The 15,556-nt window shown below is 38.0% G+C and overlaps 1 protein-coding gene across 3 annotated transcripts in view; it reads left to right on the top strand.

The window, feature by feature from the left end:
- The window catches only part of GOLGA4 (golgin A4), a 127,643-nt gene that overhangs the window by 95,375 nt on the left and 16,712 nt on the right, over positions 1 to 15,556 (top strand). For all 3 annotated transcript variants that reach the window (XM_080807338.1, XM_080807336.1, XM_080807337.1), the window contains 4 exons: positions 1,268 to 1,381; positions 1,533 to 1,553; positions 1,889 to 1,957; positions 4,652 to 4,727. In XM_080807338.1, coding sequence (XP_080663464.1) covers positions 1,268 to 1,381; positions 1,533 to 1,553; positions 1,889 to 1,957; positions 4,652 to 4,727 — 280 coding nt within the window. The remainder of the gene's footprint in view (positions 1 to 1,267; positions 1,382 to 1,532; positions 1,554 to 1,888; positions 1,958 to 4,651; positions 4,728 to 15,556) is intronic.

Genomic DNA, 15,556 nt, shown 5'->3' with positions numbered 1-15,556 from the left:
CTCCAAGTGAGCCTCAGTGGGGAGATGTCTAAGGAGGCTGGTTACTAGACATCTTTGGTTTGCTTATGTTGCCAGAAAGAGTTTGTTCTTTATCAGTTGGTCTAAGTTTCATGACCAGTGGTATTTCAAAGTATATTTTCCAAGTGTCCTTATGGTTCATTGCCTTATTTTGTATCATTGGGCCTCTATTTGTTTTTTGAGGATCATGTTTCTCGGTTCTGTCAAGTCAGCATCTGTTAAATCAGATACTCATTTGTTGCTGTTTTTCCTGCTCAGTCTCTTACTCAGCAAACACTTGTCCTGTCTTCATTACTCAACCTGATCAATATTCCAATTCCAAATGTTCTTTTAGCACAAAGGTTATTACAAGATTTATAAGAGCAATAAGAGGTCTGGATTGCTCTGTATAATAAATCATGGCAGTTACTAAAATAAATGAAGAAGTGTAGAATGGGCAATAGCCTTTACTAGGGCAGTCAAAACAGAAGAGGGAAATGATTTGTATACCAAATTTTCTAAGTAGGATTTTTGGACCAATAAGTCACATATACTTTTGCAGGCTTGTCTGTTTTTTTGCAAAGTTCAGGGCAAATGGAGAGATTACATGGTTTTTAATACATTAGACAATAAATTTTTTTTTCAAAAATAGACTTTAGTTGAAGATTTTACCTTAAAGAACCACTGGTGTGGTTTGGGGACAGATGTATAGATGTTCAGGTTTGCTGAGCGAGGACAAAGAATCATTTCCTGATTTACACAGCTTATCTGAAGGGTTAAGAAAAACCTCCACAACATCTTGTGATCAATAAGTTGCGGGCTGGTTGATCAGTGCCGTGCCTAACAGTATCTCCTACTTTGTATTAATGGATATTTTCTGGAAATCAAATCCTAATGTAGAAAAGGGCAGAGTCCCTAACGCACAGGCTCTGTGTTCAAGTTCTGTCACCACACTGTTACATACCTGATGGTCAAGCCTGGGAACCCTAGCTTAAGGGAAAAGAAACTGCTTAATGGACTTTATGGGATGGGGACAGAGTGGGAGAGGGAACAGTAGTATGGCGGGAATAGCGGCCTTGGTGTTAAAAGTGGGACATGAAGGAAGGTGTTTGAGCATAGTCTCAAACGACAATAGAAACAGCAGTTTGTGTCTCCAGAAATATTTCGGTATTTGTTTCTCCTTCAGAGGTAGTTTTCTCAATACTCTGTTGCGTCTATGATGTTCTTTTTGCTATGTTCATTAGCACTTTTTCTTTTTTTTATCCTGAAGGCTCGTGAAGAAGAAATGACTGCTAAAGTAATGGACCTGCAGACTCAGCTGGAGGAGCTACGGAATAAGTACCAGGAAAGGCTGCAGCAGGAGGACAGCCCTGGCAATGACAAAGTGAGAGGAACTGGACTCTGAAATCTTATCACTCTCTTAAGACTAAAACACTTAAATTTTTATTTTCTTGTTATTTCATTTTATTCCTTTTTTATTGTTTCTTATAGACTTTAGTGTAGTATATACTCATTTTCTTCTTTTCCCTTTTCAGGTAACTATTATGGAGTTACAGGTAAGTTATTGAATTTGAAAACAGTAATTTTCAGGAGTATTTTGTGGGTTGATTTTTTTTTTTCTTAAAGATTTTATTTATTTGAGAGAGAGCACAAGTAGGGGGTGGGGCAGGGGCAGAGGTTTAAGCAGACTCTCCACTGGGCAGGAAGCCTGATGTGGGGCTCAGTTCCAGGATCCTGAGATCATGACATGATCCGAAGTCAGGTACTTTACCAGCTGAGCCACCCAGGTGCCCCAGGAGTATTTTGTGTTTTAAAAGTTAAAAACAAAGATAATTTACCAGGCAATGATGAAACCCATATGCATTTCAGATTTGACTTCTTGTTTTTTTAGACACAACTAGCACAGAAGACTACTCTAATCAGTGATTCAAAGTTGAAAGAGCAAGAGTTCAGAGAACAGGTACAGGTTTAATTGGTGCCTTTTATTTTGAACTGACTTAATTTATGTTATGTACTTGGATCTCATTTAGCTAATTTTTAAAAACGAACTGATATAATACTCATTTTAGCTGGCTTTGTAGTTTTGTCTTACACAAGAAATTTTATTTCCAAATCTGAAGGTGCTGGAGGATATCTCTTAAATTCATGATCACTTGTATTTATTTATTTATTTATTTTAAAAGATTTTATTTTATTTATTTGTCAGAGAGAGAGAGAGAGAGAGAGAGCATGAGAGAGAGCAAGCACAGGCAGACAGAGTGGCAGGCAGAGGCAGAGGGAGAAGCAGGCTCCCCGCCGAGCAAGGAGCCCGATGTGGGACTCGATCCCAGGACGCTGGGATCATGACCTGAGCTGAAGGCAGCCGCTTAACCAACTGAGCCACCCAGGCGTCCCATGATCACTTGTATTTAAACAAGAACATTTGCATCTTATTCTTTTTAGTGTTTAACATCTTGGATAAAATTATGTGTTTATTTGCAATAACTTAAGTTTTTTTTTTAATTTTTTATTTCTTTTCAGCATAACAGTATTCATTGTTTTTGCACCACACCCAGTGCTCCATGCAATCCGTGCCCTCCCTAATACCCACCACCTGGTTCCCCCAACCTCCCACCCTCCCGCCCCTTCAAAACCCTCAGGTTGTTTTTCAGAGTCCATAGTCTCTCATGGTTCACCTCCCCTTCCAATTTCCCTCAACTCAAAAAAGATGCTTTTGCTTTTATCAGAGGGAAAATCTGTTGACATAATCTTTACTACTTTTTCCTAGTAGTTAAATTGTCTTGATATAATAAATTTTATCCATATATTATCCAGTAATTAGATTTAAATAGGCCTGTGTTTATATGTCTAGAAGGATGCATAAGCATGAAAATACCAGTATGTGTATCTGTGGTGCATCATCTTCAGTAGTCTTTTTTTCCAAATTCTGGAGGGATAGTGATACAAGTCAGCAGGCTCTTTGAAGGTTACATCTCCAGGGATTTTCCAGTTTTTGTTTTGTTTTGTTTTAAAAATTATTTATTTGAGAGAGAAAGCACACATGCAAGCAGGGGAGGGACAAAGGGAGAAGGAAAGGGAATCTCAGGCAGCTTTCTCACTTAGTGCAGAGCCCAACATGGGGCTTGATCTCACAGCCCTGAGATCATGACCAGGGCTGAAATCTAGAGTCAAGTGCTTAACCGACTCAGCCACCCAGGTGCCCTAATTTTCCAGTTTTCTTAAAAGTCATACATCCAAAAATCTTGACAGTTGTTGAAATTAGGTAATGGATAGATATATATGGGCATGGATTGTACTATATTCTCTGTGGTCAATTATGTTTGAAAACTTTTACAATATATATATATTTTAAATCATAAAAATAGATGCTAAGTCCCAATGCTACTTTATTTTTTTTCTATTTCCCAGTGGTTTATCTTTTCTCATTTATTCTCAAGGTTACTGCTTTAAAACTCCCTTCTTATAGCATCCTCAAATCTTCAAACTGTGCTAGCATGGCAATTTTTGTATTAGTTATTTTTATGGTGGTGAAATACACATAAAAATGATCATTTTGACCAATTTAAAGTGCACAGTTCATTGACATGTAGTTCATTCACAATGTTTTGAAAATTATTATCTAGTTCCAGAACATTTCATCACACCCTATAAGGAAACCTCATACCTGTGAAGCGATACTTCCCATTACCTCCTGGCAACCACTAATCTACTCCTGCGTCTATAAATTTGCTTATTAACAAGTATTTTATATAAATAAAATCACATAAAACATAACCTTTCTTATCTGGCTTATTTTACTTAGCACAGTGTTTTTAAGTTTCATCAGTGTAGCATGTATAAGTACTTTATTCCCTTTTATGGCTGAATATTATTTCATTATAAGGATATACCTACATACTTCATTCATCAGTTTATGAATGTTTGGATTATTTCTGCCTTTTGGGTATTACGTATAGTGCTGTCAGGAACATTCTGTACAAGTTTTTATTTGAGCACCTATTTGCAGTTCTTTGGGGTATATACCCAGGAATGGAACTGTTAGATCATTTGGTAATTTTATGTTCAGCTTTTCTGATGAACCACCAAAATACATAGTGGCACCATTTTACATTCCCACCAACAAATTCATATAAGGATTTTTATTTTTCCACGTCTTCACTGACAAGTTGGTATGAACTATCTCATATGGTTTTAATTTGCATTTTTCTAATGACTAAGGGTTGGACATCTTAATATCTGCTTGTTGGTCATTTGTATGTCTTATTTGGAGCAACTCTGTTTAAGCCCTTTGCTCATTTTTTAGTTGGGTTATTTGGTTTCTTGTTCAGTTGTATTCTTTCTTTATTCTGAGTACAAGTCCCTTATGAGATAAGGGATTTGCAAGTGTTTTGTCCATTCTGTGGGTGGTCTTTTCATTTTCTGATAATATCATTTAAGGCACAAAAGTTTTACTTTTGATAAAGACCATTTTGTATATTTTCTCTTTTATTCTCTATGCTTTTAGTGTCATATCTAAGAAACCATTTATATTAACTATATATGCCTGCATTCTGTCTTTTAAGTATGAAAGAATCTATTAGCTACAGCAGTCCTTTTTTTACATATGGTTTCCATATTAATCTTATGATATGATTTGAATATTTGTTACTTTTAGATTCACAATTTAGAAGACCGTTTGAAGAAATATGAAAAGAATGTATATGCAACAACTGTGGGGGCACCGTACAAAGGTATGAATGATCTCTCGTGTTATCCACGGTTATCTCTTATTGCTGAATTTATGGAGAAGTTTTATTTTTGTCTTTGCTAATTTGCTCTTTACAATGAGTATATTTTACTTTTGTAATTCACCAATAACAGCTAGTTTTAAGGAAAGAATGATAGTAATCTAAAACAAAAATAACACATATTTGTTACCAAAAAATCAAAACAGTGCTGCAGTGTGTAAGTGGAACTGCAGGTTCCCACTTTATTCTGCACTCTCCAGATGGAACCAACCTTGTGGCAATTTATGTATATTTTTCTAGACTCTTCTGTATGTCTGCAAACACTTATGTAATCTACGACATGTACTCATACAGACAGTTATATCTTTTAGATGATTCTGTTTTTTACTATTACCGTAATGCTATAATTACTAATTTTAAACTCAGATGAAGGAGAAAATGATTCCATAAAAATTCTTATATTCAAGGTAGGAGAGGGTGATTTGGAAACATTCTCTTGCTTGAAATAATATATGCCACTTACAAAGGATTTTAAAGATGAGCCTGAGTGTTTATATAGTTGTTCCCTTGAGGTAACCATGATCTTTGAATAATCTCATAACAATTTTCCCTTCTGTTTTGCTGCCTCACTTCGTTAAGAATAGTTTTATTTTGCTAAATGTTTTGTAAAGCTTTCTGCTTTTTCAGGGGAGCACTAGGGCATAAATCTAAATCATTTTACATTGTGTTTTTGAAAGCTCTTACTTATTGCAATGAAATAACACAAGATATTATACAGTTTTTAATTAAATTAAACAAGGACTTGCTTTGGATTCTTTCCTGAATGCTCTTTAAAAACAAGAGAAAACCAGCTTGGAAGTGTCCCATGGCTCATTGCAGAGAAGACTCTGGCTGTAAGGAATGTTTGCCATATCTAAGTCAGCACATACGATTGTCAGCTCAACTGCTGACTCAGTGCTTAGTACTACATAGAGAATAATATTATTTTCATTGTCTCAACTTAAGATTTTTATAATTTTCTTTTATGCTCAGTTTTGAATTATAAAATGAACACACGTTTACAGTGTATTTATTAACACATATGCAAGTCTCCTCTACCATCCAAAAGTAGAGCATTCCTGTGATACCTTTCATAAGTGGAAATGGTGTAAAGCAAAGAAACAATTACAGTTAGTTTATATGGAAAAAATTTTTAGCATTCCTAGACCCAAAAAATACCCTCCCTTAGGCTTTTTGGATACTTTAGGACACGTCTTACTAACAGATGCGCAGAATAAATTGAGATAAAACACAAATGCTTTCGTACACAGTTCAGAGCTCTGGCAGCTTGAAACTGAGTGTGGTTCCTGGGGAAGGAGCTTGGTGGAGCCACTCCTATTGCTGGGGGTGTATGCTGCCTCCCTAATGGCTCTCCACGAAACAAATGCTGAACATTATTTTCACTTTTTGCCTTTTTCATAAAAGCCAGAAACCTCTTCAGATTTTTTCAGTTACCAAAGACAGGTACTAATGTAGGTTTTTGTAAAAGCGAAGTGGCGTAACATGAATTTTCGGAAGGCAGGGGATACCTGAATAGCACTAAGTGCCAGGTCCTGTTTTGTATGTTGGCTCTTTTAATTCTCTCACCAACCTGGACAGTGTGATTGAATATGCACATTAATCTCTTCACCATGCTTCCTCTTTAAAGAGTAGAGTAGAATGAGCATCCACCAGGCAGGAAGAAATAAAAAGTTAACTAGTTCTTCAAAACCTCTGTGTAGGCCTCTGCAATAATAGCTTTATTCCTCTCCTCCATTGGCTTTTTTTTTTCTTAATTTTAATAAACATATAATGTATTTTTATCCCCAGGGGTACAGGTCTGTGAATCTCTAGGTTTACACATTTCACAGCACTCATCATAGCGCATACCCTCCCCAATGTCCATATCCCCACCACCCTCTCCCGTCCCCCCTCCCCCCAGCAACCCTCAGTCTGTTTTTTGAGATTGAGACTTTTATGGTTTGTCTCCCTCCCAATCCCATCTTTTCATTTTTTCTTTTCCTACCTCCCCCCAACCCCCCCACATTGCATCTCCACTTCCTCATATCAAAGAGATCATATGATAGTTGTCTTTCTCCGATTGACTTATTTCGCTAAGCATAATACCCTCTAGTTCCGTCCACGTCGTCGCAAATGGCAAGATTTCATTTCTTTTGATGGCTGCATAGTATTCCATTGTGTATATATACCACATCTTCTTTATCCATTCATCTGTTGATGGACATCTAGGTTCTTTCCACAGTTTGGCTATTGTGGACATTGCTGCTATAAACATTGGGGTGCACGTGCCCCTTCGGAGCACCACGTTTGTATCTTTAGGATATATACCCAGTAGTGCAATCGCTGGGTCATAGGGTAGCTCTATTTTCAGTTTTTTGAGGAACCTCCACACTGTTTTCCAGAGTGGTTGCACCAGCTTGCATTCCCACCAGCAGTGTAGGAGGGTTCCCCTCTCCGCATCCTCGCCAGCATCTGTCATTTCTTGACTTGTTAATTTTAGCTATTCTGACTGGTGTGAGGTGGTATCTCATTGTGGTTTTGATTTGTATTTCCCTGATGCCAAGTGATGTGGAGCACTTTTTCATGTGTCTGTTGGCCATCTGGATGTCTTCTTTGCAGAAATGTCTGTTCATGTCCTTTGCCGATTTCTTGATTGGATTATTTGTTCTTTGGGTGTTGAGTTTGATAAGCTCTTTATAGATTTTGGATACTAGCCCTTTCTCTGATATGTCGTTTGCAAATATCTTCTCCCATTCTGTCAGTTGTCTTTTGGTTTTGTTAACTATTTCCTTTGCTGTGCAAAAGCTTTTGATCTTGATGAAATCCCAATAGTTCATTTTTGCCCTTGCTTCTGTTGCCTTTGGCGATGTTCCTAGGAAGAAGTTGCTGCGGTTGCAGTCAAAGAGGTTGCTGCCTGCATTCTTCTCAAGGATTTTGATGGATTCCTTTCTCACATTGAGGTCCTTCATCCATTTTGAGTCTATTTTCGTGTGTGGTGTAAGGAAATAGTCCAATTTCATTTTTCTGCATGTGGCTATCCAATTTTCCCAGCACCATTTGTTGAAGAGGCTGTCTTTTTTCCATTGGATATTCTTTCCTGCTTTGTCGAAGATTAGTTGACCATAGAGTTGAGGGTCTATTTCTGGGCTCTCTATTCTGTTCCATTGATCTATGTGTCTGTTTTTGTGCCAGTACCATACTGTCTTGATGATGACAGCTTTGTAATAGAGCTTGAAGTCTGGAATTGTGATGCCACCGACTTTGGCTTTCTTCTTCAATATTCCTTTGGCTATTCGAGGTCTTTTCTGGTTCCATACAAATTTTAGGATTATTTGTTCTATTTCTTTAAAAAAAGTGGATGGGATTTTGATAGGGATTGCATTAAATGTGTAGATTGCTTTAGGTAGAATAGACATTTTCACAATATTTGTTCTTCCAATCCATGAGCATGGAATATTTTTCCATTTCTTTGTATCTTCCTCAATTTCTTTCATGAGTACTTTATAGTTTTCTGAGTACAGATTCTTTGCCTCTTTGGTTAGATTTATTCCTAGGTATCTTATGGTTTTGGGTGCGACTGTAAATGGGACTGACTCCTCAATTTCTCTCTCTTCTGTCTTGTTGGTAGTGTAAAGAAATGCGACTGATTTCTGTGCATTGACTTTATATCCTGACACTTTACTGAATTCCTGTACAAGTTCTAGCAGTTTTGGAGTGGAGCCTTTTGGGTTTTCCACATACAGTATCATATCATCTGCAAAGAGTGATAGTTTGACTTCTTCTTTGCCAATTTGGATGCCTTTAATTTCTTTCTGTTGTCTGGTTGCTGAGGCTAGGACTGCTAGTACTATGTTGAACAGCAGTGGTGATAACGGACATCCCTGCCGTGTTCCTGACCTTAGCGGAAAAGCCTTCAGTTTTTCTCCATTGAGAATGATATTTGTGGTGGGTTTTTCATAGATGGCTTTGATAATATTGAGGTATGTGCCCTCTATCCCTACACTTTGAAGAGTTTTAATCAGGAAGGGATGCTGCACTTTGTCAAATGCTTTTTCAGCATCTATTGAGAGTATCATATGGTTCTTATTCTTTCTTTTATTAATGTACTGTATCACATTGATGGATTTGCGGATGTTGAACCAACCTTGCAGCCCTGGAATAAATCCCACTTGGTCGTGGTGAATAATCCTTTTAGTGTACTGTTGGATCCTATTGGCCATTATTTTGGTGAGAATTTTAGCATCTGTGTTCATCAAGGATATTGGTCTGTAATTCTCTTTTTTGGTGGGATCCTTGTCTGGTTTTGGGATCGAGGTGATGCTGGCCTCATAGAATGAGTTTGGAAGTTTTCCTTCCATTTCTACTTTTTGGAACAGTTTCAGGAGAATAGGAATTAATTCTTCTTTAAATGTTTGGTAGAATTCCCCTGGGAAGCCATCTGGTCCTGGACTTTTGTTTGTTTGGAGATTTTTGATGACTGTTTCAATCTCCTTACTGGTTATGGGTCTGTTCAGGTTTTCTATTTCTTCCTGGTTCAGTTGTGGTAGTTTATATGTCTCTAGAAATGTATCCATTTCTTCCAGGTTGTCAAATTTGTTGGCGTAGAGTTGCTCGTAGTATGTTCTTATAATTGTTTGTATTTCTTTGGTGTTGGTTGTGATCTCTCCTCTTTCATTCATGATTTTATTTATTTGTGTCCTTTCTCTTTTCTTTTTGATAAGTCTGGCCAGGGGTTTGTCAATCTTATTAATTCTTTCAAAGAACCAGCTCCTAGTTTTGTTGATTTGTTCTATTGTTTTTTTAGTTTCTATTTCATTGATTTCTGCTCTGATCTTTATGATTTCTCTTTTCCTGCTGGGTTTAGGCTTTCTTTGTTGTTCTTTCTCCAGCTCCTTTAGGTGTAGGGTTAGGTTGTATATTTGAGACCTTTCTTGTTTCTTGAGAAAGGCTTGTACCGCTATATATTTTCCTCTCAGGACTGCCTTTGTTCTGTCCCACAGATTTTGAACCGTTGTGTTTTCATTATCATTTGTTTCCATGAATTTTTTCAATTCTTCTTTAATTTCCTGGTTGACCCATTCATTCCTTAGAAGGATGCTGTTTAGTCTCCATGTATTTGCATTCTTTCCAAATTTCCTCTTGTGATTGAGTTCTAGCTTCAGAGCATTGTGTCTATAAACATGCAGGGAATGATCCCAATCTTTTGATACCGGTTGAGACCTGATTTATGACCCAGGATGTGGTCTATTCTGGAGAATGTTCCATGTGCACTAGAGAAGAATGTATATTTTGTTGCTTTGGGATGGAATGTTCTGAATATATCTGTGATGTCCATCTGGTCCAGTGTGTCATTTAAGGCCTTTATTTCCTTGTTGCTCTTTTGCTTAGATGATCTGTCCATTTCAGTGAGGGGAGTGTTAAAGTCCCCTGCTATTATTGTATTACTGTCGATGTATTTCTTTGATTTTGTTATTAATTGATTTATATAGTTGGCTGCTCCCATGTTAGGGGCATAGATATTTAAGATTGTTAGGTCTTCTTGTTGGACAGACCCTTTGAGGATGATATAGTGTCCTTCCTCATCTCTTATTATAGTCTTTGGCTTAAAATCTAATTGATCTGATATAAGGATTGCCACCCCAGCTTTCTTCTGATGTCCATTAGCATGGTACATTGTTTTCCACCCCCTCACTTTAAATCTGGAGGTGTCTTCGGGTCTAAAATGAGTTTCTTGTAGGCAGCATATTGATGGGTTTTGTTTTTTTATCCATTCTGATACCCTGTGTCTTTTGATTGGGGCATTTAGCCTGTTAACATTCAGGGTAACTATTGAGAGATATGAATTTAGTGCCATTGTATTGCCTGTAAGGTGACTGTTACTGTATATTGTCTCTGTTTCTTTCTGATCTACTACTTTTAGAGTCTCTCTTTGCTTAGAGGACCCCTTTCAATATTTCCTGTAGAGCTGGTTTGGTGTTTGCAAATTCTTTCAGCTTTTGTTTGTCCTGGAAGCTCTTTATCTCTCCTTCTATTTTCAATGATAGCCTAGCCGGATATAGTATTCTTGGCTGCATGTTTTTCTCGTTTAGTGCTCTGAATATATCATGCCAGTTCTTTCTGGCCTGCCAGGTCTCTGTGGATAGGTCCGCTGCCAGTCTAATGTTTTTACCCCTGTGTGTTACAGATTTCTTTTCCCGGGCTGCTTTCAGGATTTTCTCTTTGTCACTAAGACTTGTAAATTTTACTATCAGGTGACGAGTTGTGGACCTATTTTTATTGATTTTGAGGGGCGTTCTTAGCATCTCCTGGATTTTGATGTTTGTTCCCTTTGCCATATTAGGGAAATTCTCTCCAATAATTGTCTCCAATATACCTTCTGCTCCCCTCTCTCTTTCTTCTTCTTCTGGAATCCCAATTATTCTAATGTTGTGTCGTCTTATGGTGTCGCTTATCTCTCGAATTCTCTCCTCGTGGTCCAGTATTTGTTTGTCTCTCTTTTGCTCAGCTTCTTTATTCTCTGTCATTTGGTCTTCTATATCACTAATTCTTTCTTCTGCCTCATTTATCCTAGCAGTGAGAGCTTCCATTTTTGATTGCACCTCATTAATAGCTTTTTTGATTTCCACTTGGTTAGATTTTTAGTTCTTTTATTTCTCCAGAAAGGACTTTTATCTCTCCGGAGAGGGTTTCTCTAATATCTTCTATGCCTTTTTCGAGCCCAGCTAGAACCTTGAGAATCGTCATTCTGAACTCTAGATCTGTCATGTTACCAATGTCCGTATTGATTAGGTCTCCAGCCTTCGGTACTGCCTCTTGTTCTTTTTTTTGTGGTGAGTTTTTTCGCCTTGTCATTTTGTCCAGATAAGATTTGCTTTCTCCTCCTATATAATTCTGTTGTTCTTGGTGAGTGAAGTTGGTCTTGGCTGGGTTTCTTGTTGATCTTCTGGGGGAGGGGCCTGTTGTGGTGATTCTCAAGTGTCTTTGCCGCAGGCGGAATTGCACTGCCCTTGCCAGGGGCCGGGCTAAGTAATCCTCTCGGGTTTGCTTTCGGGAACTTTTGTTCCCTGAGCGCTTTCCGTAGAGTTCTGGAGGACGGGAATGAAGATGGCGGCCTCCCAGTCTTTCGGCTGGAGGAGCCGAGAGCTTGGGGTTCCGCTCCTCAGTGCGCCCTCAGAGAAAAGCGCCCAACCGCCCCGCCTCCCTGGCCTGCGGTCGTGCCGGTAGGTAAGCAGTCAATTGCTGGCACTTGGAGAAAAGTGCCCGGTCGCTTCCGTCTCTGTGGCCTCCGGCCGCGCTCTGAGCCCACCCAGCCTGCAACCGGCACAAAGTAACCCCGGGCTGAGAGCTCACTCCTCGGCTTTGTCGCTGTAGCCGGCTTCCCTGCTCTAATACCTGTGAGCTCTGTGGCACTCAGATGCCCCCGGTCTTTCTGTGACCCCGCGGGACCTAGGGTTACACTGACCCTGCCTGGGTTTCCCCCCGGTTTATCCTCTGGAGCGATGTCCCTCTGTGGAGCAGACTTTTAAAAGTCCCGATTTTGTGCTCCGTTGCTCCGCCGCTTGCCGGGAGCCGGCCCGTCCCCCCGCGGTCTGTCTTCCCGTCGCTTTGGATTCACTTCTCCGCAGGTCCTACCTTTCAGAAAGTGGTCGATTTTCTGTTTCTAGAATTGTTGCCTTTCTTCTCTTCGATTTCCCGTTGGATTGCTGTGTATATTTCTTTTGTGAAGTTCCTCTCCATTTCTTTTTTGTTTGTTTGTTTTCTAGAATTATCTATCATTTTCTCATTGATTTTCAGGAGTTTTTTAAAAATTCTGAATATTAATCCTTGTTTATATATATATACATATTATAAAAATAAGGATTAATATTCAGAATATAATACATATGCCTGTATAGCATATATAGTATTTATACAGTATATGTGTGTGTGTATATATATATTATATATAGTAAAGATATTGTACTTCTTGCTGTTTTCTTTCTTTATTGTCTTCCGTTCAAATTTTTTATTATGGAATTTTTTTAGACATATAGAAAAATAATGAATATGGCATATAATGAACACACATGTACACATCAGCCACCCTCCAGAATTATCAAGCCATAGCTAATCTTGGTTCATCTCTACCCCAACCTTTCCTATTCTTAGTCGTTGGATCATTTTAAAGTAAGTCCTAGATATTATATCTTATTTCATATATAAATTTTTCAGTATATCTATACAGAGGATTCCTTAGAAATAACCATGGTACTAATATCACACTTTAAAATTTCACAGTAATTCCTTAATCAAATAACCAGTCATTGTTCAGACTTAACCTGTTTAGTAAGTCTGTTTACCTGTTTACTGTTCAGACTTTCATAAATGTTTTCTGGTAGTGGTGGTGGGAAACACCTGATTTATTTGAATCAGTAGCCAGGTAGTACCCATACTACTTTGATTAAGAAATCACTTAAATATCTTTTTAAAACTCTAGATTCCTTGTCCCTCTCCCTTTCCCTTTCTCTTTCCTTTTGTTACTTATTTATTGAAGAGACCAAATTACTTGTGTGTAAGTTTAAGGCCTTCTGAATTCTCGGTGCTCCATCCCCTAGTAGTTAGAATGAGGGGCTTGGTCAGATTTAGATTTGTGTTACTGGCAATAGTACCTCCCAAAGGGAGCTGAACTGTATGTTGTTTCACATCAAAAGACACATGTTTTTTTTGTAACCACTTTTACACAGTTCCATGTGTCATCAGTCTGACTCATCACCTTTCACCTTAGATTTTAGTACCTGGTGGGGACTGTTTGCCAAGATCTGTTGTTTCACTAGTCATTGTGTAATGGTGATATTCACATTCTCTCATTTCTTGTGCAGATATTAACTGGAATTCTTCTGTAAATGGAAGTGTTCCCATGTTATCTATGTGATTACCTTGAAGTATAGCTCATACAGGGAAAGCAGAATAAGTTCTTTTTGCCCGACTTAGTTATTCCATATTTTTTTAAATTTTATTTATTTCTGTATTTTTGAGTGTTTTAGCAGCTGTAGTCTGCTGGATTTGTCTATGCCTGCTCTAACACTTCACTCTATTAATTATGATGACTTAATAGCCTGTCTTGCTGTTTAGCTGGGGAAGCCCTCCCACTTTATGTTTTTCAAGAGTATCTTAGTTATCCTTAGCTCTTTGAATGTCCATTTAAGTTTTACAATCAGATTGTCAAGTTGTACTCACAACACACACCCAGACCTGAGAGGATTTTGATTAGAATTGCATTGAATGTGTAGAAAAATTGAAGAGAATTGGCACCTCTATGGTATTGAGTCTCCAACCCATAATCATGATATCTTTCAACATTTACTTAGGTCTTCTTTAATTTCTGTCAATAATGTTTATTGCTCAGAGTAGTTCTCTTGTACCTCTTTTGTCACATTTATTCTTAGGTGTGATTGTAAATGTAAAAGTAGTTTTTTATTTTTATTTTCCAATTAAATATTGGAGATATTTATTAAATATTTATTAAATATTGGAAAATATTTAAAGAAAATCTGGGCCAAGCCTGCTTTTAACTCAAATTATTTGTAATACACTTAGTTACTATTACGATTGTGTTAAGTGTAGTTAAATGGATTTTCCAGTTGTACATTTTGGGATTGGGCCTACGTAATGTACTGTATTAAAAATACTGAGTAGGAAAAAAAATGCTGAGTAGGGACGCCTGGGTGGCTCAGTGGATTAAGCCACTGCCTTTAGCTCAGGTCATGATCCCAGTGTCCTGGGATCGAGTCCCATATCAGGCTTCCCCTGCTCTGCAGGGAGCCTGCTTCTCCCATTCCCTCTGCCTCCTCCCCTGCTTGTGCTCTCTCTCTATGTCAAATAAATAAATAAAATCTTTTAAAAAAATTGCTGAGTAGGGCGCCAGGGTGGCTCAGTGGGTTAAGCCTCTGCCTTTGGCCCCGGTCATGATCTCAGGGTCCTGGGATCGAGGCCCGCATTGGGCTCTCTGCTCGGCAGGGAGCCTGCTTCCCCCTCTCTCTCTGCCTGCCTCGCTGCCTACTTGTGATCTCTCTCTATCAAATGAATAAATAAAATCTTTAGGAAAAAAAAAGCAATGGGTAGATAATCTGGCAAGCATCTTTATTTGAATAACTGATTTCCACTCTCATTGCTTAAAACCCAAAGTAAGAATTATGAGAGGAGGAAGAATTTTCTTTTATATGACACTCTTAGGGAGAAGACAAGAAAAAGGGTACATGCATTGAAGAACAGTATTAATTACTTGTCCAGGAAAATGGCTATACATAAGGAATCTACATGTTTATAATGATAAAATCAATTATTTTCTGAAAAGGGTACAACATTGTAAACTCTTGCATTTGCATCAATCTAAGGGAATGAAACACTTAAGTATGATATATAGATAAATGGCTTTTGAAGAGGAAATAGTACATTATCATTATTCAGTTCTGGTTGCTCTGTATTTGCAAAGTGTCGTTTGAGTGAACTGGGACTTTAAAAAAGTGTACACTTTTAAAAAATGAAATACTCCAAACATACAAATGCATGCAAAGTAAATACCACATGTGAGGGTTGGTTAACACTTACGAATTCGCCCTCTAGAACATTGCCAGTGCTCCTTGTGCAGCTCTTCTGTCTCCTGTCTCTCTGTTCTCTCCCAAGGGTAACCACTGTTAACATGCTACAGCATATATACAGTTCCCTAAAACAATTGACTTTAATGTTTTACATGTTTTGGGCTGTATAGAAATGATATACTGTATATATTCTGTGTATTCCTGCCCTTTTTTCAA

This window comes from Martes martes, assembly GCF_963455335.1.
Source record: "Martes martes genome assembly, chromosome: 1".
Lineage (NCBI taxonomy): Eukaryota > Metazoa > Chordata > Mammalia > Carnivora > Mustelidae > Martes > Martes martes.
This window is presented reverse-complemented; position numbering and strand designations above follow the sequence as displayed.